At 47.1% G+C, this 27,941-nt stretch overlaps 2 protein-coding genes, 1 non-coding gene and 1 pseudogene across 7 annotated transcripts; 2 read left to right on the top strand and 2 right to left on the bottom strand.

Annotated features, from left to right (window-relative positions):
- The first annotated feature begins 2,189 nt into the window (after window positions 1–2,189).
- On the top strand, window positions 2,190–8,494 carry LOC136540120 (ubiquitin-activating enzyme E1 3-like; annotated as a pseudogene).
- A 6,167-nt stretch (window positions 8,495–14,661) lies between these two features.
- LOC136540121 (protein MALE DISCOVERER 2-like) lies at window positions 14,662–17,577 on the top strand. Of its 5 annotated transcripts, none has more exons than XM_066532119.1 (6): window positions 14,662–14,938; window positions 15,030–15,087; window positions 15,616–16,091; window positions 16,177–16,367; window positions 16,444–16,576; window positions 16,712–17,577. In XM_066532119.1, the coding sequence occupies exons 1-6, from the start codon at window positions 14,854–14,856 to the stop codon at window positions 17,293–17,295; spliced, it is 1,527 nt and encodes a 508-aa protein (XP_066388216.1). In that variant the 5' UTR covers window positions 14,662–14,853; the 3' UTR covers window positions 17,296–17,577. The 5 variants fall into 5 exon arrangements, with proteins under 5 accessions (XP_066388216.1, XP_066388217.1, XP_066388215.1 ...); XM_066532120.1 differs by having other exon boundaries at window positions 15,033–15,087; XM_066532118.1 differs by having other exon boundaries at window positions 15,033–15,087; window positions 15,607–16,091; window positions 16,712–17,576.
- Window positions 17,578–17,848: 271 nt separating this feature from the next.
- Window positions 17,849–17,970, bottom strand: LOC136541132 (U5 spliceosomal RNA). The gene has a single exon (XR_010780228.1). It is a non-coding gene; the product is annotated as a U5 spliceosomal RNA (small nuclear RNA).
- A 418-nt stretch (window positions 17,971–18,388) lies between these two features.
- Window positions 18,389–23,800, bottom strand: LOC136540122 (ethylene-overproduction protein 1-like). The gene is made up of 4 exons (XM_066532122.1): window positions 21,419–23,800; window positions 20,007–20,298; window positions 19,630–19,939; window positions 18,389–19,152 (listed from the first exon to the last, which is right to left on the bottom strand). The coding sequence occupies exons 1-4, from the start codon at window positions 23,476–23,478 to the stop codon at window positions 18,920–18,922; spliced, it is 2,895 nt and encodes a 964-aa protein (XP_066388219.1). The 5' UTR covers window positions 23,479–23,800; the 3' UTR covers window positions 18,389–18,919.
- Between the last annotated feature and the right edge of the window lie 4,141 nt (window positions 23,801–27,941).

Consider the following 27,941-nt stretch of genomic DNA (forward strand, 5'->3'; position numbering starts at 1 on the left):
GAGGATATGCAATGATGTCCATGATGATGGTACCGCCACAAGTGAACTATGTCTACCATCAGCCAGACATCACCGGTCGACAATGGGTAGATAACCTCTTGGCTAATCGTCGTAGATGCTTTGAGAACTTTCGTAAGCAGCCTGCAATTTTCCAAAGGTTGCATGCCATATTATCTGGAGGGTACGGTCTAGCATCCACTAGGGAAGTTGAATATATTAAAGCTTTAAGCATGTTTCTTTGGGCAGCTGGGACAGCGCAATCTCAGAGGCAAATGCATGAGAGATTTATGAGGGGATTAGGCACCTGTAGCAAGATATTTGCCCGAGTTCTTAACGCCTTGGTTCACTTTGCAAATGACGTGATTAGGCCTAAGGACTACACCTATTCTGTAGTGCCGCAAGAGTTGTTAGAGTACACCCTTTTTTTGATGGCTGCATAGGAGCCATTGATGAAACTCACATAGATGTGCTAGTTGATGAAGTAGTACGTGAGGATTTCATTAATAGGAAAGGGAGGACAACCCAAAATGTGATTGTTGTTTGTGACTTCAACATGAGGTTCACTATATTAGGGCCGGGATAGAGGGTTCAGCGCATGACATGTGATCAAGATAGCACAGGCGGATCCCACTTACCCACACCCACCATCAGGTTTGTCTACCTAAGTTGACTTCCTTGTTGTATGGATGCAGTTGGTGACTAGTGCTGCATGCTAAGTGTTTGTGACCTTTTGTGGTGCTATGTTCGTGTGCAGGACGGTATTATTTGGTGGACTCCGGCTACATACTTCGCCCAGAATATCTGGCGCCGTATCAAAATAAGAGGTACTGGGTGAAGGAGTTCAAGGATAGGGGCCCTCGAGACGCGTAGGAGGTGTTCAACCGCCACCATTCGAAGCCGCGTATTGTAATAGAAAGGACATTTGAGGCCACGAAAGCTAAGTGACGAATGTTGAAAGTCGTACCTCACTATTCGGGAACGAAGCAATCACAGATAATTACGGCATTGTGTGCACTGCACAACTACGTGCATGATCTGGAGGGCTAGAAGCAACCAGGGAGGCACAGGCAAGCACAAGGACTTGGCGAGTTGCATCAAGTGGTAGCTATGGCGTTAAGTGACCCTAATGATATGTAACAAGTCCGGGACTGGATTACTTACGGACTTAGACTCCTTGGGATGACAACAACGTATGTGAATATGTTAAAGTTTTGTTAGCAAAGTTCCGTTGTCATGAATCTGTTGGTCAGTGTCTAAGTGGGACTGAAAAGGCTTTTTTGAACATGCAGGTGAGTGTGAACTAGAGGAGACTGGGAGCAAGGTGAGCAGCCGATAACATGAAGAAAAGGCTTCAAGTTGGTATGTGCATGTTGACATTTGGGCTTCGTCTTCCTACTATCTGAAGTACCTAAAAGGGGTACAAGTTTTGTATTGTTGTTCCACCTATGCACCCAATTAGATGTAGAGGACTGTTGTGATTTGCAAACAATTGTTTATGACCTGATGTAATGGGCAACTGCGTAGGAGAAGTATGATGTTGTGACACTTCTGCTACCAGTTAAGTATGTGGCTTCTAGGGACTACAATTTATGTAAATGTGCCCACCACTAATTCGGTGTCAAGGATGTAAGGGCTGGTTGTTTTGGATGCCTCATCCTGGTATTGTAGTGACCTGGGTGTAATCAAATGGTGCCATTGGACAAGTATTTGAATGATGTAACGGCTGTCATGGTTGTATTACTGGTGTTCTACTTGTATCTGCTGCGTAGTGTTGTTTGAATTTGAATTTAAACTGCATTAAATGAAGGCTGTGGCGTCATTTTTTGAAATCAAATGGCTGCTCGTGCTACATCGGCTAATGCTGGGCACATCTGCTGGTTTTGGCTGATGCTGCTCACTGTACCGGTTTCAGCTTCAGTCCAAACCAGCCGGCAAAGTGACCAGCCGAACGGAGTCCTGGTAAATTTCACCGGTCCTTGTCAGCATCGTGATGCCTCCGACTCCGATTGACCAGTCGCATCTTTTCTCAGACATGGACCGTGTCCACCCGACATGCCCTCCACAGAATCACAACCGTCGTTCTCAACAAGACAACAACGAACGGCCCTGATCACTCGAGGCCTTCCACCTCCGCCAGCTCAACGCCTCAGCCACGCCACCCGTACCGTATCGGCGTATCCACCGTCACCACCTTGCCGCAAAACCCCTCTCTCCTCTGCCCGCCCCGGCCGCCACTGTTGCAACATGTACCTCCATCTCATCAAGCATCAGCTTGGCCTCCAAGAAGCCGGGAGGAAGGGGCGACCCGCGGCCGCGACCGCCGCGCGAACCCTAGCCGCAGCTCCGATCGCCACCGCTGGTAAGCCGTACTGCCCCTCGTCGAGTCGACCCGTTTCGATTATTCGATCCGTGTTCCCGGCCGCCATTCCTGGGGTTTTGGGTGCTGGGTGCTTTTGGTTTTTGATTCGTTTTGATGCTATTGTTGTGCGGTGCAGGGGTTTTCGATATATGCTTGCGAGTTACGACGAAGAGAGCGGAGGGAGCTGAGGACGGCGGTGACGCTGTCGTGAAGAAGGCTCGGGGTGGGGGAATCGGCGGCGGAGGCGGAAGAGATGGTGGCCGGGGCGGATGTGGGCGGCGGCGGGAGCAGCAATGGGAGCGGGGTGGTGGAGATCGACGAGGACCTGCACAGCAGGCAGCTCGCTGTGTACGGAAGGGAGACGATGCGGCAGCTCTTTGCCTCCAACGTCCTCATCTCCGGCCTTAACGGGCTAGGGGCCGAGATCGGTGCGTGCTCCTTTTTTTATTTTTGTTTGGTCGTACGTTTAATGTTTTCCTGTGTTCCCTAATCCTTATGGTTCGGCAATACAATAGTATGTATACATGCTGAATTGGTGGATTGCAAAATACAGCTGGGACTGTTGCATGTAATGGATATATGGGCAGCAACTGGGCAAGCAAAAAGGCTGACAGCCTTAGACATTTATGCTCCAATGTTTAATCTGTTAAAGTTTCTGTTGAACTGAGAAATGCAAATGGTGCGGCCATTTTTCTGATTTTTATGTACATATTTTGTTTACTATTCTGTTTAATGGCCATCCTCATTATAAGACATGGTGTAGCAGTATAACTGCGCAAGTCACTGCCTCTCACTTGTTTACCTGTATAGTCATATAATTCGGATCAACACTCAACACGATGAGCAAATTGTATCCTCCCCCCAAAACAAAAACCTTCTTGTCAGCACAGGAACATAATGTTTTTTTTTCTTTTCTCTTGAGCCAGCCAGTAATTAATCATTTTTGTTAGATAACTATCATTGTATTTCCCATGTGCATTTGTTCATATTCTAATGCTAGAATGTCTTATAAGCATTATCTTGGTGAGGTCTTTGGAACTAATATTTCCTCCCAACAGCAAAGAATCTTGCTCTGGCTGGTGTTAAACCTGTCACCCTACATGATATCGGAAATGTGGAAATGTGGGACCTATCAAGCAATTTCTTTCTATCTGAGGATGACATCGGGAAGAACAGGGCTGTTGCTTGTGTTGCAAAGCTTCAAGAACTTAACAATGCTGCTCTCATACATGCTCTAACATAAGAATTGACCACTGAGCACCTTTCAAAGTTCCAGGTCTGTTGGTTCTCCGCTGTGCTAAAATTTGCTACTTCTCCTTGTTTGCATTCAGGATCTGTTTTCAAGTGTATGGGATGACGTGTTGTATAACTATGTTCAGCTTAATTCTTTGTTTTGATAATAGCAAGCAAATCCATCTTGCCCTTCTATATGACCTTGTATTTTTCTTCTCCTGCTCTCCTTTTTTATTTTAGTGGCTGAGCATATGATTGTGAGCAATATGTTCTCTCATAAACTCATATGAGCACTGTCTAGTGCCAAATGCTTTTCTTTTGTAGGGCCTAGTTGAATTTGTTTTCTTGAATTAAAAAAAAGAAATATGGAATTAAATTGAATGTAGTGCAAATCTGTGTGTATCACTGTATCTCTTTGCCAATTGCAGTATAGGGTTTGCATATGCCTCAGATATTATTTCATGGTATCATGTACATCCATGATCTACCTTTTCCAACCTACTTAGGCTGTGTTTAGTTGTAGGAATTTGGATTTTGGGGCTACTGTAGCATGTTCGTTTTTATTTGGCAAATAGTGTTCAAACATGGACTAATTAGGCTCAAAACGTTCGTCTCGCAATTTCCCACCAAACTGTGCAATTAGTTTTTCTTTTCATCTACATTTAATGCTCCATGCACGGGCCGCAAACATTCGATGTGACAGGTACTGTAGCAACTTTTTGGAAGTTGGGGTGGAACTAAACAAGGGCTTATGTGAAAAGGGTGGTTCCTTCTACTGCAGAACCCCTTAACTTTCTATATTGGTATCTTGCTCTGTGGGCCTGTGTCTGGTCATTATCTGCAGAATAGCTGATAGTATTGATAACATTCCATATTCAGCCAACTTAGAACTCCTCAAGTGACCATGGTTAAACTGCTGATTAGTAACATCATATGATTGAAGCATATTGGCTTAGATAAGTGTAAAGCAAATGATAATGTTATGCTTGGTAGCATCACTGAACATACTGCTACAGTATCCAGTTTTTATTTATTTATTTATCTGTATCATAAATCATCAACTTCGTAAACTCACCAGCTATTATATAGTGATCATACTTATAGTTGTCTGATTTTTCAGGTGGTTGTTTTCACTGACATTAGTTTGGACAAGGCGTTTGAGTTCGATGATTATTGTCGTAACCATCAGTCTCCAATTTCCTTTATCAAGACAGAAGTCCGTGGTCTTTTTGGTAGTGTGTTTTGTGATTTTGGGCCTGAATTCACTGTTCTTGATGTCGATGGTGAAGATCCACGTACTGGCATAATTGCATCCATCACCATCAGCACTGACAGTGACAATCATACGATAGTGTCCTGTGTTGATGATGAGCGCCTTGATTTTAAGGATGGTGATCTTGTTGTTTTCTCAGAGGTCCAGGGTATGACAGAACTCAATGATGGCAAGCCAAGGACAGTAATGTGCGCAGGACCATTTTCCTTTTGCATTGAGGATACAAGTAACTTTGGCACTTATACAAAAGGTGGAATTGTTACACAGGTGAAAGAACGGAAGATCTTAAAGTTTAAGAGTTTGAGAGATTCGATTAGAGAACCTGGGGATTTCCGTCTGAGTGATTTTTCAAAGTTTACCCGCCCTCCTCTGCTTCATTTTGCATTTATAGCTTTGGATAAATTTAGGAAAGAGTTTGGACGCTTCCCTGGTGTTGCTTGTGGTCTGGATGCCCAAAGGTTTGTGGAGTTCGCTACTTCTATCAATGAAGCCACAATTGATTACAAGATAGAAGGCGAGCTTGATGAGAATTTGTTGCGGCTTTTTGCGAGTGGTTCTAAAGCTGTCCTGAACCCAATGGCTACTATGTTTGGTGGAATTGTCGGTCAAGAAGTTGTGAAGGCATGTTCTGGGAAGTTTCATCCGCTGTACCAGGTAATTGTCATGACTTACATGATATTTTATGGTTGTCTAGTACAGTATGTTGTTACTATCTGATAGTTTGTCTTGATCAGTTCTTCTACTTCGATTCGGTCGAATCTCTGCCAACTCACCAATTGGACCCTAAAGACTTGAAGCCATTGAGTAGTCGCTATGATGCTCAGATTTCTGTTTTTGGCTCTAAGCTTCAGAAAAAACTGCGGGATGCCAATGTCTTTGTTGTGGGATCTGGCGCTCTTGGATGTGAATTCTTAAAGAACCTAGCTTTAATGGGAGTGTCTTGCAGCCATAGAGGGAAAATTACTATAACAGATGATGATGTCATTGAGAAAAGTAACTTGAGCCGCCAATTTCTGTTCCGTGATTGGAATATTGGACAGCCTAAATCTACAGTAGCTGCCACAGCTGCTAGTGCTATCAATTCCTGCCTGCGCATTGATGCTCTCCAGAACCGTGCCTGTCTAGAGACCGAGCATGTGTTCCATGATGCATTCTGGGAGGGCCTTGATGTTGTCATTAATGCACTCGATAATGTTAATGCTAGGATGTACATGGACATGGGATGTTTGTACTTCCAGAAACCACTCCTGGAATCTGGAACACTGGGTACAAAATGTAACACGCAAGTGGTAATTCCTCACCTTACTGAAAATTATGGGGCTTCACGAGACCCTCCTGAGAGGCAGGCACCCATGTGCACAGTCCATTCATTTCCACACAATATTGACCATTGTCTAACATGGGCTTGCTCAGAGTTTGAGGGTTTGCTCGAGAAAACTCCAAAGGAAGTCAACTCTTTTCTGTCTAATCCTGCTCAATATGCTGCCTCCATGAAAAAGGCAGGTGATGCTCAGGCCAGGGAGTTGCTTGATCGCATATGTGAATGCCTTGAGAAGGAGTGCTGTGAAACATTTAACAATTGCATAACCTGGGCAAGACTGAAGTATGATTTATCTCCCCATTTTGTTCATTCTTTAGCAACATTTATTTGTTTATTTTGGTCTGCATTGAATAATCTTTTCTATCTTAGAGCTTGGCTGATTTTACTGAGTATCATTGAAGAAAATAGGACTAGGGATGGTACTCATTTTAGATGCTGTCTAATTACCCCCCTCCTTTTGTCCCCAGATTTGAAGATTACTTCTCCAATCGTGTGAAGCAGCTAACATTCACGTTTCCTGAAGATGCTGCCACTAGCATGGGAGCCCCTTTCTGGTCTGCCCCAAAGCGTTTCCCTCACCCACTGGAATTTTCAGCTGCTGATTCATCACACATCCATTTTATAATGTCTGCTTCCATATTGAGGGCAGTGTCTTTTGGAATCTCTATACCTGATTGGGCAAAGGACACTGATAATCTGACTGATACAGTCAGTAAAGTTGCAGTACCTGAATTTAAGCCAAAGAGCGGGGTGAAGGTTGAGACAGATGAGAAGACCAAAAACATCTCCAGTGCCTCAGTTGACGATGCTGCTGTTATCGAAGATCTTTTAACCAAGCTGGAAGCATGTGCCAAGAAACTACCTCCGAGATTCCAAATGAAACCTATTCAGTTTGAGAAGGTTAGCCTTATTTAAATATTCTTTCTGTTATTTTAAGGCTAAGACATTGTGTTTTAAAATTTTCCCTGCTGTTGTTTTTACTCTTTTGAAAATATTTTGAATCTAGGAGAACTTCACATTCTTTTAAATACAAATCAATGGATATGTCCTGGCCTGTTAAGCATAAAGATTAACATAGGTTCTGTTGTTCTGTCATGTTCCTTCATGCTTTAGACTGGATTACAGAAGTTAGTTGCCTCTGACTCCTTGCTAGTAGTAATCCATTATTTACATTACACGGCTCCAGCGAGATAAAAGTCAGTTAGCTCTTTTCACTTGATCTCTCATGTTTGTTTTCTGTCTAATTTGTGTAATGCTTCTGTTTCATTATCCAGCTGAGAAAAAAAATTACCTATTGTGGTTTCTGTTAACATGAAATATTGAAGAGGACTGCTATAGTAATATATGAGCATTTTTGTTTAAATGTGAACTGTTGAACATTCTGTATAAAAATAAAATTGATAGAAACTTTAACAGTCGATCCTTTTTGTTATCTTAATTAACACCACTTTCTATACAGGATGATGATACAAACTTCCACATGGACTTAATTTCTGGTCTTGCAAATATGCGTGCCAGGAACTATGGCATCCCAGTGGTTGACAAGCTGAAGGCAAAAATTATCGCAGGAAGGATCATCCCAGCCATTGCAACTTCAACTGCCATGGCCCATGGCCACAGGACTTGTGTGCCTTGAGCTTTACAAGGTTCTGGCCAGAGGGCACCCAATTGAAGACTACCACAATACATTTGCTAACCTGGCCCTACCGATGCTCACCGTATCTGAACCTGTTCCCCCCACTGTGATCAAGCATCGAGATATGAGGTGGACCGTATGGGATCGGTGGTCTATCAAGGGAGACATCACAGTTGCAGAGCTCCTGAAGTGGTTAAGCGGCAAGGGCCTGAGTGCATACAGTGTCTCCTGCGGCACATCGTTGCTCTACAACACAATGTTCCCAAGGCACAAGGATCGACTGAGCAGGAAGATCGCAGATGTTGCCAAGGAGGTGGCAAAGGTGGACATTCCAGAATACAGGAAGCATCTGGATGTCGTCGTTGCTTGTGAGGATGACAACGGGAACGATGTTGACATCCCTCTTATCTCCATTTACTTCCGGTAGGTTGCACTGTGAAAAGAGATGATGAATGGGAGGAAAAAGTCCCCGTGAAAAAGAGATTTGAGTAGATTGATAAGTTCTGTTAATATTCACTCTTGTTATTAAAAATCGGTAGCGAAGTGACCACAGCTGGAGTTGCTTGTAGGCCTTGGCTTACCCCATATTCGGCTTATTCGGTTTTTTTTTTTTCAGCCGGAACAGTGTTTTTCTCTCACAACAATCCAGCCAGAACTGTGTTTTTCAGCCTGTTTCGGTCAAAATTCTGCTAGCCGAACGGGGCCGTAATGCATCTCCTATTCTCCTTACGGTTCTGTACGGGTGCTTGGGTCCCTGCTGTTGCATGCCAAATATTTGCAGGTGTGCAATGTGATCTGGATATTTTGATTAATGAATGTTTCATAGCATCAGAGTTCTATTCACGTTGCACCTCACTGCAATTTTTTTTCTTTGAACACACCGACAGGAGCTCTGTTTTTTAATTAAGTGGAAAGAGTTGATCCAGTTTATAAGAAAAACCAGGTCTGAAAGCATTACACTTGCATGGTTAATTACAGGAAAACCAGCAGAAAACCCTAACATCGACAGCATAGCCAAAATGAAACCCAAAACGACACAGCCTGCCGCAAGTCATCGTTGCACCTCACTGCAATCGTCAATCTCAGACAGTAATATCAGCTTTTGTGAATCATTAACATGCCATATAGGAGTATATGACACTGATACACACGCCAATTCCAATCCTTTCCTTTTCAGCGTGCCTTGCTGGCAACACAGTTTAATTCTCTGAATGAGTAGGGAGCCAGGGCGCTTTTGATACAACGCTTGTCACCGTTGAGACTCCTTGAGTGTCTTGGTGAGTGCAGGCCAGCAGGTGCGTCGGCGCGCAGCGGTGAAGTAAACTGTAAGCTGCACGGTGCCCGTGTTCACTGGGACTCATTTCAGCCCATTCCACGCGTTTCCCGCATAGGAGAGGGCTGGGGGCTGGGCAGTGGCGACGGAGGTGTCCGTGTCCCGTGGCCGGCGCGTGGGCCGGCAGGGTCACCCCAGCGTCATCTGATTGCCTCCGCCCTCCGGCACATGCCTCTGTCTCAGTGGGAGGCCAGGACCAGGACTCCAGGAGGGAGCGGAGCCAAGCGCACGCCGGCACGCGCAACCGATGCCTGTCTCTGGCTTGCGCCTCACTCCACCACTGGAAGCACCACGGCCCATCCCTCCCCTCCATCACGACGAGTTCGCGACGGCACATGGATGGATCATCAGGACGCCCCGTGTTTAACACTCCAAGCCACCGGGCGAGCCATGATGCCCGTTCCCCGTCTCCGCCGCCGCATCCCGCTCCGCTAACCAAAGCAGCAACTCGCCACTACTACTACGGACGCGGTAGCTCTCAACCACCAGACGCCGCCCCTCCTCCCCCGTCACCGGGCACCGGCAGCACGGCAATATCTTAACCCCCAGAAAGTCGTTGCCACACGTATCCGATCGTGATCGTAGATACGTGTGGTGGACAAATAAACAAATCGGGCGGCGATGTCTTGGGGACTCAGCGAGCCGCGAGCGTTCGTCACCGCCAAGGCAGGCAGCAACATGCACCTCACGACTTCCTGCGCGCCGCAGCTCGGCAGCTGCAGAGACTGCAGTGTGGAGGGTCTCCGATTCGCCTGCGCGTTTACTCACTCGTCATAGGCCGTGCCGTACACCGGGTTATTCGTGATGGAATGAGACAGCAGGCAGGCAATCAGGCTGACTTAGCTTACACTTGATCGTCAGCCATACTTATCGGTCATGATATATTGTTTTTCTCTCACAATAAAACAGCATTAGTCGGCTTATAAGCCACAGAAATGATCAAGCGAACAGGGCGTAGCTGCCTACCTAACCTGACAAGAATATCTATCGGTTCTCCTAATATTAATAATGGAACGAAACATGCAAACAGCCCCCAGTCTGTGCAGATGGCAGGCGCTAATCATCCGAGACAACTGAACTCCCAGGAAGATGCAGGAGCACTGCTACTGCTCGTCATGATCAAGGAGCAGCACTGCAGAAGCCACCGACTGGCCGAGGCCAACCAGATGAGACGACGCAGGCCTGTCCGAGTGTCCCTGTCGCACGGCACGGTTGCGCGTCCCAGTCGCCACACCCTCCACCGTCACTTGCTGTCGCCGCACGGCCGCGCGCCCCCACACCTGGATTCATCTCTGGTGAAAGGCGACGCCCAGCGGCGGAACCGAACGACCCGGCACCTCGCCACCTTCACTGCACGGCCGCATGGGAATAAGGTCGCCGCTGGACACAACGGTTCCTGTAAAATGTAAATCCTGCTGCGCTGCGTCCAAGTAGACGTTTGTATTGTATCCTAGATAGATCTTTTTTTTTTCGCGACCGTGCCACATCCTAGATAGATCATAGATCGCTTGGATCGCCCAAGGCAGGCAGGCATTCGTGATCGGCGGCAACGTGAGCCTCCAATTCACTTGGGGATCACGAACGTGGCGCCCTTTTTGTTTGGTTCAGCTTCAACCGACCCCTATCTCTCTGCCCGTCTGAGATTACCGTTGACTGCGAATTGATGAGCGCCCAAGCCCAAGCCTAATAGTGTTCGCTACCTTGTCGTGTCACGTGGACGGTGGATCCTCGGTTGATCGTGGCATGTTTCCGTCGAATTTGGCGCTGCTGCTGGGGCGGTTTCCCGATCGCGGTCAACTGGGTGAGGCGTCCCCCTCGTCTGCGATCAGGGGTGGGGGGACTTTTGGGTTATCGGTTGTTTGGCTGTGGCTTATCGTAAACGATCGTAAATTTCTAGCCATAATAATATTTTTCTCTCACATAAACCAGCCAGCAGTATTTCTTCACGAACCAGCAACGGTACTGTCGGTGTTTTGGACAGGGGGTCCTCAACCAACTAGTGAATTTGTTCTGCGTGTTCCCGATTCCGGATGGTGATGCAAAGAGACACAAGGCTTATACTGGTTCGGGCAATTCGTGCCCTACGTCCAGTCTGAGAGATTGATCTTGTATTCCTTGCACCGAAGTGCTTGTAGTAGGGGTTACAAGCTAGGTGAGAGAGGGAGCCAGTCCCAGGTCTCGGCGGGGAGTGATGTGTGCCGCTTGGGACATTGCTCTCAAGCGGCAGGGAAGTGTGCGTGTTACAGGGTGTTGTTCTTCGTGAGAACCTCTCCCCTAGAAATGGCCCAAGTCCTTTTCTTTTATAGTTTGAAGGAAGGACAAGGGTAGTACATATGCTAACTATACGGCGTCGTGCGAACAGAGGCGGCGTGTCCGAGCCCATGTAGCCTGTTCCTGTGGCGGCGTAGTTGTCGGAGTGGTCCGTCCTTGGAGCACTGGGGCGGCGTGCTGGTCACATCCGATCCTGTGCGTCATGGGAGCTCCAGGGCTGCCTCGGAGCGGGTGCGGCGGTCAGCGTGCGGGTCGCTGTGGATTGACTGTGCGCGAGGCCGAGGCTCGGTCGATGCCGAGGCCGCACCGCGTTGGGGGGTCTCGGCAGACACGAATCTCGAGATAGCCGAGCCCCTGGTGCAGAGTGCCGAGGCCTGGAGGGAGCGGTTGATCTGGTGTACTGGTTCGGAGGCGATGATGACCCGGGCCAGGCTGCCCATGTCGTGTTGTTTTCGAGGCGGGGATCGCGGGGCACAGTGTAGTACGGGCGCTGATCGTGGGCACAGCGTCAGAATACAGTGGCCGGTAATCCCCGCCGTGCCCTGTCTCAGCCGGTATGGCGCTGATGCGACCTCATGTCCCGTCGGCCACTTCGTGGTGTCGAGCCGTCGTCCGTCTGAGATTGCGGGAGTGGTTGACGTATTAATGGGACATGACATGCTGTCGGGAAGACCGGTCGAGGCGGGGGCGACGGGCTATGGACAAGCCAGCCTCGAGCGATACGGAGAATAGCTGTCTCATTCGAGGTTGTAGGCACAGGGCCTCGGGCGAGACGGAGATTGGGCTCCTTACCGAGGCCTCCCGTGAGAGGCCTCGCGCGAGGCGGAGATTGCGTCAGGACGCCGAGACCTCCCGTGAGAGGCCTGAGGCGAGGCGGAGAGCCTGGTGGGCTCGGACGGGGCTGGTGATGAGCCCATGGTTTACCCTCTAACTTTGTCGTTGATGGAATTTAAGTGCCCCTTTTGGTGTACGCTCGGGGTACCCCGTTTTATGGTACCTGACAGATACGAACCAGCCAACCGAACAGGCTATATGGCGATTGCGGCATCCCGTCCCGTGCGTTGCTTGCTTCACGTGATGCCTCCATTCTCGACAGGCACGTCCACATCCACGCAGATGCGTCTTGTAGACCTCGGAACTCAGCAAGGGTGCACAGAAGATAGATTTGCCAAGTGAAACCCTAGCGCCTGGATGTCTGAACAGGATGCCACGTACGGACGCGGCTGACACTTGCACCGTTCCCACATCCGCATCGCGCCCCACACCCCCGCGTCTCACGTCCCGCCCCTAGGGACCCGCGCCCACCACATGCTCCGTACGGGGAACTCACGTGGGTTGACGCACGGCTATAGCCCAGCAGCAGCGCCGTGCCATGCACACCCCAATCTACTTTTATAATATCTAGATAAAACTTTTGTAATATACGTCTAAAATAGATAAATCATTTGAAGCATACAGTTGAACCATCATTATAACAAGTGCAATATTCCAATCTACTTTTAAAACCTCCAGATGCAACACTTGCAACGTACACAAATAAGACATATGAAACACTTAGAGACATGCGTCTGAAACACTTGCAACATACGTGTACAAAAAACAGATGAAACATTGGGGATAGACGCTTGCAACATACGTGTACAACCATTGCAACATATGCAACATCCCGATATACTTTTGCCACATCCGCATGAAACAATTTTAACATACATCTGAAACACTTAAAACATGTGCTTGCAACATGTCTGAAAAAGCGTCTAGAAACACTTGAAACACAGCATCACCGCGTGGCCATGACCTACCTGGTGGGCAACTGTGGTGGCGCAGGCTCGCTGGATGGTGCGCGCCCGCACACCCCCTCCATGCCCGCTGTTGGCCGAGGGAGAGGAGACGCTGTCGGATCTGGGGAGGGCACCGCCGGCCCGAGTAGGGAGGGTCAATAGCTTGCTTGAGCTGCCGCCTGCGCGCCAACGGCTTCTTGAGCCCGCTGGCTAGATCCAGTGGGAGGAGGGGACGCCATGGAGGCCGCCGGACATGAGGGAAGACGCATGCCTCGCTGGATCCATGGAGAGGAGGGGAGAAGGGGAGGCTATGACACAGTCGAGGGGACACCATGGCGCTTGCAGCGGTGATTTTTTTTTGTGAAGAATGGAGACATCAAGGTCCATTCCAGAAACAGGCAGGAGGCTACGACTATATGGGGTGCGGTGCGGACAGGGGCCGTTATAGAGCGGCGCAACTCGGGCGGGGTCCGTCTAGACGGACGGACGATCAAACAGGAGCATTACCGTTTGCCAAGACATAAAGCCTTGACATGTTATCACGGCTTATTACATACACTAAAATATTTTAGGCGTGCTTTTCTCTTTTTTTTTTGCACATACTTTTAGGTGTGCTTTTCTTTTTTTCCTCACTTGAAATCTATCGAGACACGCAAAAAGATATGTATATGGGACGACATGAAATCGGCATTGGCACGACTTCTACCGACATTTCTTCCTTCTCGCTCCAAGAAAGAAACTCTAGCCTCTTTTGGCGTGCTCTAGCCAAGCCTGGAGGCGGCCACCCCTAGCCACCACTTGCCGGCCACAGCCACTGCTTGGCTGAGCAGTGGCTAGCTGGGACGTGCCTAAGGGTGGTCGAGCATGGCTAGGTGCGGTCGTGGCGAGGCTGCGGGATGACGGTCGTGACCTACGCACGAGAAGGCAAAGCTAGCGTCAAACAAATCTTCATGTAGGACCGATTTTTAAGAGTAAGATTTTGGAAATGGTTGGAGAAACCTAATAATTGTGCTCTCAATTTTTTTGGTGACTAGAAAAACTTATTGATTTTGGAAACAATTTTTTTAGGAAAAATGCTCTAACCAACCGATATGACACTGGATTCGAACACCAATATACTTTTGAAACCAAATAAAATTTATAATGTTGTCGTCAATGTGGGGATATTATTTGTGTCAAAGATTGAGCAACTGTTCCATTAATCTACGGCGTGGCAAGTCTTCAAAACCTAATGCAGAGACATGTCGTTACGAAATGATTGGGTAGCTAGATTAACCTGGGATTATTCATATCTGCGAAATGATTACAACAACAACCAAAACATTTTCTTTAGTTGAAAAATAAAAAAGAATTCTGAAAGTCCTTTAGTTGTGTGGTCGCCTTCGTGCCGCCTCCTTTCCTTCTCTTCCGCCCCACCAGACCAGACCACCACCACCAGTCCACCACCCTCCGGCTGCTACTTTTGCCGTCTCCACCGCCCTTCTGGCCTTCTCCAAAGCCCCAACCGACTGCGCGTTCCCTCCCAAACGCACCCCCTCCTCCCCTCCAGTGACAGCCTTCTAAGCCTGCGCCTCCTCGGGCTCCCCCTCCAGCCCGTGCCACTGCACTTGCTGTGCCGACCCGAGCTGCAGTCGAGTGAGTTAGTAATGGAGCCGCGGCGGCGGCGGCCACCGAGGCTGCCGCTCCATGCGTTCTTCTTGGTTGCCGCTACTTGGCCGCTCGGGAGCTCAGGTTTGTTTCTTCTCCTTGAGCTTTGGATTTCGTCGGTGTAATTGGGTGTGCATTTGGGCTTATGGTGTTCTGCTACCTCCCTGCTTTGCAGCAGGGGTTGCAAGCTTCGGAGTTGGTGCGGAGAGCAATGGAGCTTCGTCTAGTTTTAGGTTAGTGTGCTCAGATTCTTAGAATCTCATTTTGTTACTTGTTACTTGTTGTACTCTCAAAAGTTTGTTATTACTTGCCAGAAATGGGTACAGTTCTTTTTTTTTTATACTCAGTGAATGTTATTCTTGGGACTGGAATTGGCCTCTTTTCACACATGGGTTGGCAAATAGCAAAAAGTTGTGATTTTGGTTTCTTGACCTTGTAAAGAGTTGCCTCTCAGGCTCTGGGTTGAACTGGTATCAGAATCAGCCACCGGGTATTTGAATCTTTTTAACTGTTGTCATGCTTCTCTTTGTACTGGATCCAGCAGTAAAGCTTTGGAGTAAAAGCCATATAGTGAAGGATGGCTAGGTCCAAAAAAAAAAACGTTTCAACTTCAATTCTGAAACTTAATTGTCCGTTCAGAAAATAAAAAAAAAATGAGCGTGAATAAAAAAAATCAAGAGAATTATTTTTCATACTGCCATCTATAGAAAATGTGTCTTCTTGGCTTGCTAATATGACTAATCCTTCTGTAGGAATTCCAGGAGACTGCTGCAGATTGGAGACAGAAACGAAGATGGCCTATTTCATCTCCCACATGCACGGACTCTAACGCACAAGAGCAGATCTCATAGAAGAGCTCCAACACCAGCACCAGCACCAGCGTCTGCTCCAGCACCCTCACCATCCATGTCGCCACCAGAAGGTTCACCGTCTCCATCACCACATAGTTCACGATCAATGCCACGCCAATCAACTTCAAATCATCATCCACCCCTAGCCCCTCCACATTTGGTTAGGCCTGGGCCTAGGCAAGATGAAAATGATCCTATAGTTGATACTCCACCTCATTCTCGCCATAAACATTCCTGGACAACCTATGGTTTAGTTGCAGCAGGGATTGCCGTTTTCCTTTTGGTATCAGCAGCTAGTATTCTCTGCTTCCGAGCTAAGAAAATGGGAACTGTGAGGCCATGGGCGACAGGTCTAAGTGGACAATTGCAGAAAGCTTTTGTAACTGGTATGGTTTTTTCCTAGCTATGTATATACCATATATGTGGTACCGTTCCAGTTTATATATCACAATGCTGTAATCATATTTCTAGGTGTACCTTCGCTGAAACGATCAGAGTTGGAAACGGCATGCGAGGATTTCAGCAATATAATTGGCTCTACCTCTACCTGCATGCTGTACAAGGGAACTTTATCTAGTGGAGTTGAAATTGCAGTGGCCTCAAGCTTGGTAACATCTGCAAAAGAATGGTCGAAAGAAAATGAATCACAGTACAGGAAAAAGGTATTGTACAGTTATCTTCAGTCTGCTTAGATACAACTTGCTTAATTTTAATCGATGAAAATAATAATGGTTTCAGATCACAAGCTTGTCCAAAGTAAGTCACAAGAATTTTATGAACTTGCTTGGCTACTGTGAGGAAGAGCATCCCTTTACCAGGGTGATGGTATTTGAATATGCTCCAAATGGGACACTTTTTGAGCATCTCCATGGTAAGGGCATTGCTGTCATGAGTTTCTCAGTTTCATCTGTCACAAAACTGTTCTCTTCACTGTGTACAATTTTTGTCACTATGACTTCTGTATTGTTGATCAAAGTTTGACAATGCATTCCTGATTTCACTGCAGTCAGGGAAGCAGAGAAGCTTGACTGGATGGCACGGCTCAGGATATCCATGGGCATTGCTTATTGTCTTGAGCACATGCATCAGCTGAAAACACCAGTTGTGCTGAGGAACTTTGACTCAACTACACTATACCTTACTGATGACTTCGCTGCAAAAGTCTCAGATCTTGAATTTTGGAATGATGCAAAGGGACATAATTCTACCAACAATGAACTGGCTTTCTCCCCAGACCCTGAGAACATTGTGCGCAAGTACGGCATGGTGTTGCTGGAGATATTGACCGGAAGAGTTCCTTGTTCTGAGGATGATGGACCACTGGAAAACTGGGCGTCTCCCTATTTTGAAGGTGAGATGCGTCTTGAGGAGCTGATTGACTCTAGCATCGGTTTCTTCCCCGAAGACACTGCACGTGCCCTTTGTGAGGTTGTAAGATCCTGCATTGATCCGGATCCAAAGAAGAGACCGCAGATGAAAGAGGTTGCAGCTCGGATGAGAGAGATCACCACGTTGGGGCCTGATGGGGCGACTCCGAAGGTGTCACCGCTCTGGTGGGCTGAGCTTGAGATCATGTCTTCTGAGAGCTGAGTTTGGACGCATGCCAGATGATATTGTTTCTCCTAGTGTGACTGAGAATTCTTTGAGCTATTGGTTGCTGCTAATCTTGTTTGTGGAATAGGTGATTAGGTAGAAGAAGTTGAGAATTTGTTGTGTGCAAAATTGCATATAGGGAATTCTATTGTACTTGTACATGTCAGGAAGGTTAACATTACAACATACTGATATGCAGGCATTCTAGTCAAGTGAGCAATAGAAAGCATGTGTGGCTTGTTTTTGCTGCAATAGCTCTTTTGTCAAGCAATTGCTACTGGTATTGCCTTATTCTACTGAGGTTGAAATAGCAAATCCTTATGGTTCAATCTTCCCAAAATTATGGCAAATGTTAGCCCAAAAATGAAAATAATCAGCAGTGTTTACTGAGGTTGAAATGGCAAATCCTTATGGCCCAATCTTCCAAAAATTATGGTTAGCCCCAAAAATGAAAATAAATACAATGTTTTTCACTTTGGTTTTGTGGGCCCCTCTCATCAGAGAAGAGATCCCTACCTTGGTTTTGTGGGCCCCCCTCATCAGAGGAGATCCCTCTCATCAGAGAAGAGATCCCTCCATAAATTTGTGTATGCTGCTGCTTTGTGTGGCGAGCACACGGTATTCTTTAGTAAAAGGCGAAAGAATAGTTCGCTTTGTGCTCACCACGCAGCTGCATGCCTCGCAAAGGCTGGCTCGGGTGCTATTTCAAAGACGGTGGAGATGACTGCTGGCTCAGCAGTACGGGACTAAACTGATGGTAGCACATCTCGTTTCCTGTGGGCCAGATTATAGATAACTGTTGGTATCGTGGGCCTGATTAGAAAGTAACTGTTGGTCTCATTGGGCCTAGTAACAGACAACTACTACTAGGTAAATCAGCTCCGGTTGGTGCTTTGGCCATCGATAGAAGAGAATCAGAGAAGGCATGTGTGCACATTTCGAACCAAAGAACAAAGCGTAGTTGTGAACACGAACAAACGTGTAGAGCTGACTAAAGAGAAAAAAATGCAACCAAGAAATGCAATGCAGCAAATGCCATGGCCTCGTTAGCTGGAGGCACGACGGAACCACAACTCATAATACAGAGTACACCCACTACAGTTGCAGAAATAAAGCAGAGAGAATCTTCGCTTTCGCTGCATTACTTTAAAAACTCGAATTTGTAACCAGTCGTGCCTCCGAGTGCACGTCACACGGCATCGGCATACATACAAAAGAAGAAAAAGAGGAAGATTCGTCGATTCCACCGGTGGTTTGAACACCTTGCTGACCTGGTTCTTTCTTCAGCCTTTTCTTCCTCTCTTTCTTCTGGAGGTGCTGGCCGTCTGCAACCTTTGATGCATGCTCTTTGTCACCTGCGCAGTCTACCTTAAACAACACGTGCTCAATCTCCTGCGGTGCTCGCTCTCGGCGGTGCCTCCCAAGTCCAACTAACAGTAACAGAACTAAGGCTTTTGTATATACTCCTTAGAGATATGTGCATGTTCTGGTGCTCCTGCCTCACTGATCTGCAGTGCTCCGTCTGCTTCCACCCCATGAGAGTAGAGAAGAGATCGTCTCATCATTCTGCCTCGCAAAAATCGCAGCTGAATCAACGACGAGGAGGGCGGCGGCCGGCCGGCTAGCTCTGGGGTTCGTCGGCCTTGGCGGAGGCTTTGCTGTACAGCTCCAGGGTGTCGCCGTGGGTTGGGTCCAGGCACAGCGCGGCCTCGCAGTCCCGCAGGGCGCTCTCGCTGTCGCCCATGGAGTCGAAGAAGGCCGCGCGGAGGTGGAGCAGCTGGAGGTCCGGCTTGAAAGCTACGGCTCCTGACAGCTCCGCGATCGCCTCCTCTTCCTTGCCCTCGTCCATCAAAACTGGGGGATGAAACAGAAATGCAAACATTACTGTGCTTGTCAAATCGAAAATTCGTAATGCACACAATTGGAGGGAGCACAACAACTGCAATAACAAATCTTATACTCCCTCCATTTCAAAATGCAAAAATGCAGTGTTTATAATCTGAAAAATAAAAGGCATTAACCGTTAATTAGTCAAAATATATGTACGCTTAATTTAAAACATGCATCATTAGATTCATACTAACTTCACATATTTCAGTAAGATGTTGCTTTTGTAACAATTGATGCTATATTGATCATAGAAATTAATGGTCAAGGTATACCTTGAAAGATCTTCTCAAATCTTTATACGTCTTATTAAAAAAGAAAAGAAATGGAGAGACTGTTGGAGAAGGTGTAGCTTGCATTACTTAAGACATGTTTCTAGGAATTGGAAGTTCGAAACAATGCAAGATTCCCATGTCATGTTGATATGTTAGGTAGTAGACTCACCAGCTGCTCTGTATCTGTAAGGATAAGTCCTTGTAGGATCAAGAAGCGTCGCTGTGTTCAGGTCGCTCCTCGCAGCGTCGCGCTCGCCATATTCTGACCGTTTTTCATACGCCGACGCGCTGTTGGTAGCTATCTGCACGAGCTTTGTCATCTCCTCATATGCAACCTTTTTCCTATTTTTCAAGTAATGGACTCGAGCTAGACCCTGATGCGCCCGTGTGTGCTTTATGTTCAGTGCTATGCCGTAGCACTCGGCAGCCTCATCCAGCATGTCACAGTCCACGTAGATGCTCCCCATGTTGTTGTATGCCTAAAAGATGTCGTTAGTTGTGAGCACAAACAATTAGGAGAAGTCGAGAGTCTTGGACGATTCTTACTTGCCCCTTCCGAAGGTTGTCAGAAGCACAACTGTTAGCATGTTCCAGAAGCTGTACAACGGAGAGCGAAGATTCTGTGTCAAGGCTAGAATCTCCTAAAGCATACGCCTTGAGGAAGAAGGCTTCGAATGATCTTTGAAGTCCAATCGACTGCTCAGCCTTGGCTAATGCTTCGTCCCGATGTCCACTGTCATACAGAATCCAACCTTCATATACAAGCCTCTCATGCTCATGGAGTGAACTGTTCCGAGCATATCGCAAACTACGCATGGCAGCTTTCTGACAATTTAGCCTACAATATACAAGGAGACAACAAAAATGTTAAATCTCTTAATAATCCAAAATTTTACTCATTCAATTCCAAATTATAAGTCATTACAACTTTTTTGGAGAGTCAAAGCATCTCAAGTTTAACCAAAATTATAGAGAATTATAAAGATTTATGACATCAATTAGGTATAATATGAAAATATAATTAATGAAGAATCTAATGATACTTATTTGGTATCATAAATGTTATTATTTTATTATATAATTTGGTCAGATGTTTTGACTCTCCCAGAAAGTTGGAATGACTTATAACATATCAACAAATAAACCTTCTCCTTGTTCTCTTCTTTTTCTCCCAACTTTACATGGGATTCATAATTGTGGCATTTACTAGAGGTTTGCTGCCCAAAGTTTTTGCAATTTTTTCATCCAATATGCAGAACAACTATAGTTAGTTTAAAGGCCCTGGTTAGTTTAGGCCATCCACTCAACTGTAGTTTAGTTGCTAAAGATTAGCCGGAGTGGATCCAAATGAACCCGGCTAATAGGTCAACTAATTGTGAGCTGGACATTCAGTTAACAACTATTTCACTAGCTATTCCAACCTACTTCTTTCATCCTCAAAAGAGTGTCGTTTTTGTTAATGTCCAGATTCATAACAAAAACGACTCTCTTTTTTGGACGGAGAGAGTGACTGATAGGAGCTAAAAGATTGTATTTTGCTCTCCCACTACCTTATATTCCACTTGTATTCCTGATAGGTAATAAAAAAAAGAAAGGGCATTATAGACAAAGCAATAATGCATTTACCATTTAGCTGTGGGATCCAAACAATGCCTAGCTAATATTAGCTACTGATGGATCAAACATGTCCTTAGTTTAAAATAGCACTGATATTAGCCATGTATGAAATTATCCCCTGGACAAGGTTAATCGAGAATGAAAAGTGGTGCAAGGAGATCTGTCCAATCAAATCCAGCCTCTGTGAAGCAAGCTAATGAACAATGTAAAATAGACTAAATATTGGCCCTCCATCCAGTTTTTGATTTACCAAACATGTCATATGAACCAGAAGTTTGAAAAAAGATTTGTTCTCAGATCTCAGCACATGAACGGAGAGAGAGCAGTAGATTCAGATGTACCTTAGCAGGAGAAGTGACTGTCGAAACCGCAAGCTGCTGTTCCCGGGTTCCCTGGCGAGCATCTGCTGGACAACCGCCAGAGAGCCGATGTCATCCACCGCCGACCACCGGTCGTACAGCTCCATCCAGCAATCTGCCATATCCCACTGCCGCACCTGTCCTCGGAGGAGCTCAATCAGCTGTTCCCCGTGCATTCTCCCATGGAACATCATGTAAGTTGGATCCAACGTCAATATCGCCCTGACATCCTGCACAGCCAACTCGCATTGCTCAAGCGCAAGGTAGAACCACGCCCGGAGCTCCAGGCAATCGGTCGCCATCTTGAAACCGACGACCTTGCTGATCTCTGCGATCGCGGACTCAGAATTGTCCTCCTCTAACAACGCGCAGGCACGATATTTGTACGGGAATGTCATCGTCGGGTCCAGCTCCGTCGCCGCCTGCAGATCAGCCAGTTTCTCCTTGCCGACACAGTACAGGGAGCGCTCTTGGTACATCCACCCGGCGGGTTCGTCGTAGTCGCCGACGACACTATTCATTAGCTTGTACGCAGCGTACTTGTGCCCGCGCTTGTACTTGGCACGTGCCTCTCCAGCGAGCGAGTAGACATGGCCCTCGGCAACGGCGGCCTCAAACCACTCCTGCGCCTCCTCAAACTCGCCGCGCTGCAGCATCACGCACCCGAGCTGGTGCAGCGCCAGCTGCTTCTGCCATGGCTGCTCCGCGAATTCATTCAGCCTCTCCAACAGCATCACCGTGGTGTTCGATCTCATGTCCTGCTCCATGGCGACGTAAGAGAGGAAGTAGTAGAGCGCGAAGGACGCGTTACCGGAAATGTCAAGGCGCTCTCGCCCCTCTGGGCTGCACAGAAGGCGCGCGATGTCCGGGTAGGTGAGCGACTTGGGGAGCTCCCGCAGGAACGCCTGGAGGCAGGAGGCGACGAGGAGGTGGGAGGCCTCCTCGAGGCCGATGTCGATGAGGGATCGGGCGTTGTCGAGGCCCCGCACCATGGCTGCGAGCTGGTTGTCGCAGGCTGCCTTCAGGCCCTCGCAGCAGAACTTGTTGGCGAATGCGAGGAGCTGAGAGATGATGTCGGGCGGGAAGTCGTCCACGCGGCCGTGGCGGCTGTAGGCGGAGACCGCGCGCATGCCGCGCGGCGTGATGCCGTCGCGGGAGAAGTCGATCCGGTCGCGGTGCGCCTCGGCGAACCCGCCGTAGAGGAGCGTGTTGAGCGGCTTTGAGAGCGCCGCAATGCACGAGCGCTCGCACGCCACCTCCTCCTCGCCGATGATGAACCACAGGTCATTGGTCTCCGGCTCCTCCTCACTCATCTCGGAGGCAGCGCCCGACGTGTTGCGCCTGAGGCGGTGCGGTGGAGGGGTGGCGGGAGGAGGCGGCGGGCGGCGGCACGGGCAGAGCGGGTCCACGCTGTGGGACACGCTGGCGAAGACCGCGGCGCGGGGGCACTCGAGCAGCGGTGTCGTCGCGGTGCAGGGCGCGAGCGGAGGCGGCGTCGGGTCGAGCTCGTCCTCGCGGCGCTCGTACCGGAGCCACGCGGCGAGCACGGCGCGCCGGTGTGGGTTGTCCGCGTGGACGCGCGCAGCCCGCAGCGCCCGCCGGATCAGCCGCGCGTCGCCGATCGACTGGAACAGCGCGTGCTGCTCCAGGTACGCGTCGCAGAGGTCGTCGTCGGGCCCCGCCGTGGCGGCCGACACCCGCCGGTACGACGCGGCGAGCGCACCGACGTGGTCGACGGGTCGCAGGCACGCGTCCAGGGCCGGCTCCAGCGCGTCGGCCACCGGGAGGCCGCACGGCAGGTGCGGCTCTGGTACGAAGGCCCCCGACGTGGACGGCGCCGCGTGCGGGTAGTAGAGCGATCCGGACCGCATCGATATGGTCTTTGGAGGAGGCGGGGTATGGGGTTTGCCGATGCTGCTCCCGCCGGCATCCGCCGAGCCGGACGTGGAGGCTCCGACGGAGCTTAAGGCGTATAATTGAGCGGCCTTGCAACCCTCGATCAGCTTCAGGCTCTTTATCGTCGTGAGGAAGTTATTGGTCATGGTGAATCCCGCAGCCGGCTTGCCCGTTCCTCCTCCTCCTCCTTCCCTCGGCTATGGCGCGCGCGTTTGGCCAGCAGCCTGTCACACGGCGACGATCGTGCCAGAGCGGGAGTTCCCGGCGGAACGGCTGGTGCGCGCGCGCGTCGCCCCCGCCCTCCCGCGCGGCCGCGCGTCCCCGCCGTGCGCCCAGGCGTGACCTGTGTAATGCCGTTGGTTGCGGGGGGGCGGCGGGAGTGGGCCGGGGGCGCGGGGAGACGAGGCCCTTCGTTGAGGACGGAGGGGGAGGACACCGAGGAAGGCGGGGGGCCGTAGCTGCTGCCGCCCTCTTCTGCACTTTTGGAATTTTTTAGCTAGTTTTTTTCATCCCTGCTCTGCTGTAATCGTGGGTTTTCGCTTGAAAAGGACCTCTCCCTGGGGGAGGAAAGAGGGAACAGCAGGAAGCCAGGAAACATGTTCAAATTTCACATCAACATCGATATGATGTACAGTGAAAGTACTGTTCGTTTTGCTTAGCCGAAAAACCATGCCTGAAACGTTCGCTGTTACCTTTGCTGAAAAGTCATGACTGAAAGTGCTGTCACTGATTTATTATAAGAAAAAATACTGTTTTTTTTGCTGAAATAGTATGGCTTGTAACACAAATAAACATGGCCATAGAGTTATAAGGTATGTTTGGTTACTTGTATCATCTAGCCTGGCTAGCATGAGCTTAGCCAGATTCAGTTGAGCCTGACTGAACACGTACAAAGTCGTTTTGTTTGGTTACCACCTCGCATCCAGCGAGCCAGGTCCACGAGAAACAAAAATGAAACTCGTTTCTCGGAAGCAGGCTGAGGGCGTTCTTTTGCGTGTCGCAAGTAGGGATGAAAATGGTACGGATATTTTCTGACCGTATTCGAAACCGAATCCGTTTAGAGGGGTTGAGATCTGTCCGTATCCGAGTCCGGATATCCAACATCCGATACCGTATCCGTATCCGAATACTCAAATAACATATTTATGATGTCGATATCCAATCGTATCCTATCCGACATAGTTGACACTATCCGTATTCGAATCCGAATCCGGACAGAAATATGAAAACAAATGTAATATCGGTGATATCCGTTCGTATCCGATCCGTTTTCATCCCTACTCGCAAGACATACTCAGATGTTTGTCTAGACAACCATACAACTAAATGACGGCGTATAAAATTTGGTTAAAACTTCAAGAGCTCTATGACGGCATAACTAATGTTTATGAGTAAAAATATTATCTAGCTAAACAAAATTATGATTCATTTAAAATAAATGATGATGAACTTGTTCGTTATATTTATTCTTGTTTGAATCTAATTATCAATGAGCTCCATTTAATAGGATTAACAAAGCTAAATATTACGGACATCGTGAGGAAGATCATCTCCGTGCTACCATAAAAGAAATATGCAAACATCATCACCATCCTTCACAACATGGAGGACTTGAGCACTATAACCCTGGCCATAGTCATTGGCAAGATAGTGGCATTTGAAATGTCACGAAAGATGGATCAAGAAGAAGCCTCATCATCAAGTAAAGACAAAGCTCTCGCATGTAGTGAGAAAAAAATAAAGGGCAAGCAAGTTAAGATAAGCTCAAGCTCCTTAAGTGAAGATGAAGAATAGGATGAGGATGAGGATGATGGTGATGATGTAGATTTAAGTGATGATGATCAATCTTCCTCCTCTACCTCCGATCTTGATGAAGAATCGATCAAACTTATCAACAAGGTGGAGAAGATGATCCAAAGGCTCAACGTTAAGATTGTGCCCATCCAAATTCAAGATTTTATCTTCACCGATCAAAGAAATGAGCAAAAAAAAGAAATGATTCTATGAATGCGGCGAGTTGGGGCACTTTGTGAAAGTTTGTCCAAACAAGCCCACACCTAAGACAAAGAAGAAGGCGTTCGAGGACAATGCCCTCACATCAATAAGGTCATAGGATGATTCTTCAAGTGAAGAAAAAGACTATCACAAGAGACGAGGCCACAAGCACTCATCATCAAACTCTTGTCGTGTGTGCCTTATGGCACTAGGTAACGAAAGTTCATCCTCTAGTGAAAGTGATAGTGATGATGAAATATCTTCTTTTAATAAACTTATGCTAGAAAATCTTAAATATGCTAAGACTTGCACTAGTCAACAAAAGAAGCTAAAAATATTATAAGAAAATCTAGATAGTTCACAAGAAGCATACAAAACCTTGCTTGAACAATATGAGACATTTGTTAATCTCAATATTGAACTATCTACTAAAATTGAGTAACTTGAGGCTAGTGCAACAACAAATGCATGTATAATCAATGATGAACAACTTGTAAAGAAAAATGAAAAATTAAAAGAAAAATTAGCTAGCTCACAAGATGCTTATAAAAGTTTGCTTATTAAAATAGAAACCATATGTAAACATTGTGATGAGCTAATTAATAAAGTTGCTAATCTTGAAGCTATCGGTACAACTCTCACCAAGGCACCTAAAAAGAAAAGTTATATCTTTAATATGCCTAAAAAAGATGCTTCTACTTCTTGCAATGATTTATGTTTAGACTCACCCTTGTGCAACCAAGTTTATGTTGAGAAAATTATTGTAGATACATGCACACAAGAGGTCACAATGGAGAATGGACAACTCAAGCAAGAAATGACTCGCCTTACCAAGGGCTTGATTCAAGTAAAAGACAAAATGGAGCAAGCCCAACATCATTAAGATAACATCATTAAGGGGGTGAAGAAGCTTAATGAAGGACAAATCGTGGTTTGCTACACGTGCCACAAGAAAGGCCACAAGTCCTATGAGTGCAAGGTGAAGAATAAGGGAGGAGCTAACAGGAAAGAGAAAAAGAAAAAGAAAATAAGCAAGCTCTCCAACACCTACACCAACAAGGTGGACAAAAAGGTCTCCACACCTTATCTCTTAAAGAAGAAGAAAAATTACAAGGCGGTGGCCATCAAGGTAAACAAGCAAGCCAACAATAGGGCTAAACGTATTTGGGTGCCAAAGGAGATCATTTCCAACATGAAGAGCACCAAGAAAGTTTAGATCTCGAAAGAGAAGTGAGAAGTCCGATGGACTTCGGAAAATTTGGAGACTTGGCAAAGTATGTGTGTATTTCATGGGGTGCATCATTATGGACAAGGTAATTATCAAGTGGGTTAGGGAATCGCGGAATGGCCACATTATGAGCGAATGGCTCATCGCCAGGGTGGAAACCTGGTTCTTATGGTGGAGGAGGTCTGTTGTTCATACCACCTGATCGATAAAATGCAAAAAAATATGAACATAAAATATAAGCACAAAAAAATTTCCAAGTAAAATGTGGCAACATAATTAAATATAGATCGAATGCAAGGAATAAATATATATATAAATATAGAATGCAAAGAAACATAAATATAAATATAGATCCAATGAATATAGATAGAATATTGGAAAAGACAACATATGAATGCTAATGAAAAATGCAGAAGCCATGACCAAATCACGTAGAGAGAGAGTGGATTTTTTGGGAAGTGAGAGTGAAATGTGAGAAATGAGACTATGAGAGTTCATGGGTGGGTGGGATCGATGTATGTGGCCAGTGGTTTGTTTTATATAGGGGGCATGGACATCACTGTCAGTTTTTAAATAGAATCGACAGTGAAAGTGAATATCACTGCCGATTTTTAAATAGAACCGACAGTGAAAGTGAATATCACTGTTGGTTTTTAAATAGAACCGATAGTGAAGGTGCATATATGTAAAGGGTCGTGGGAAAGTTTTAACAACAATGATATATTTATTTAGATAGTACAAAAATACATAAAAAATAACAAAACTGAAAGGATCAAGATGCCCAAGAGGGGTGTGAATTGGGCTAATTCTAAAAATCTTTGCAATAATTAAATCCTACACTTAGCCCACTTCACTCTTTATGCCTAGAAAGTGTTCCTAATGTTCTACAGCACAAAAGTTTTACAATCTAAGTTCCAATCCTACTCTAGCATGGTAATTCTATGAATATAAAGACAAGAATTGAATTTGTTTAAAGTAAATGCTTAAAGTAAAGAGAGAAGGAGGAACGTGGTGATGTTTTGCCGAGGTATCGGAGAGTCGCCACTCCCCACTAGTCCTCATTGGAGCACCCGCACAAGGGTGTAGCTCCCCCTTGATCCGTGCAAGGATCAAGTGCTCTCTACGGATTGATTCTTCGACACTCCGTCGCGGTAAATCATCCACAACCGCTCACAACTTGAGTTGGGTCATCCACAAGCTCCACCGGATGATCACCAAACTCCCAATCACCACCAAGCCATTTAGGTGACGGCGATCACCAAGAGTAACAAACAAGAACTCTCACTTGACCACAACAAGCATAATGAGAAGGGTGGATGCACACTTGCTACTCTCTTTTCACTAATGAGGCCTCTCTCTTGGATTCTCAAATCTCAATCACCTCAC

Source organism: Miscanthus floridulus, chromosome 2, assembly GCF_019320115.1.
Source record: "Miscanthus floridulus cultivar M001 chromosome 2, ASM1932011v1, whole genome shotgun sequence".
NCBI classification, from domain to species: Eukaryota; Viridiplantae; Streptophyta; class Magnoliopsida; order Poales; family Poaceae; genus Miscanthus; species Miscanthus floridulus.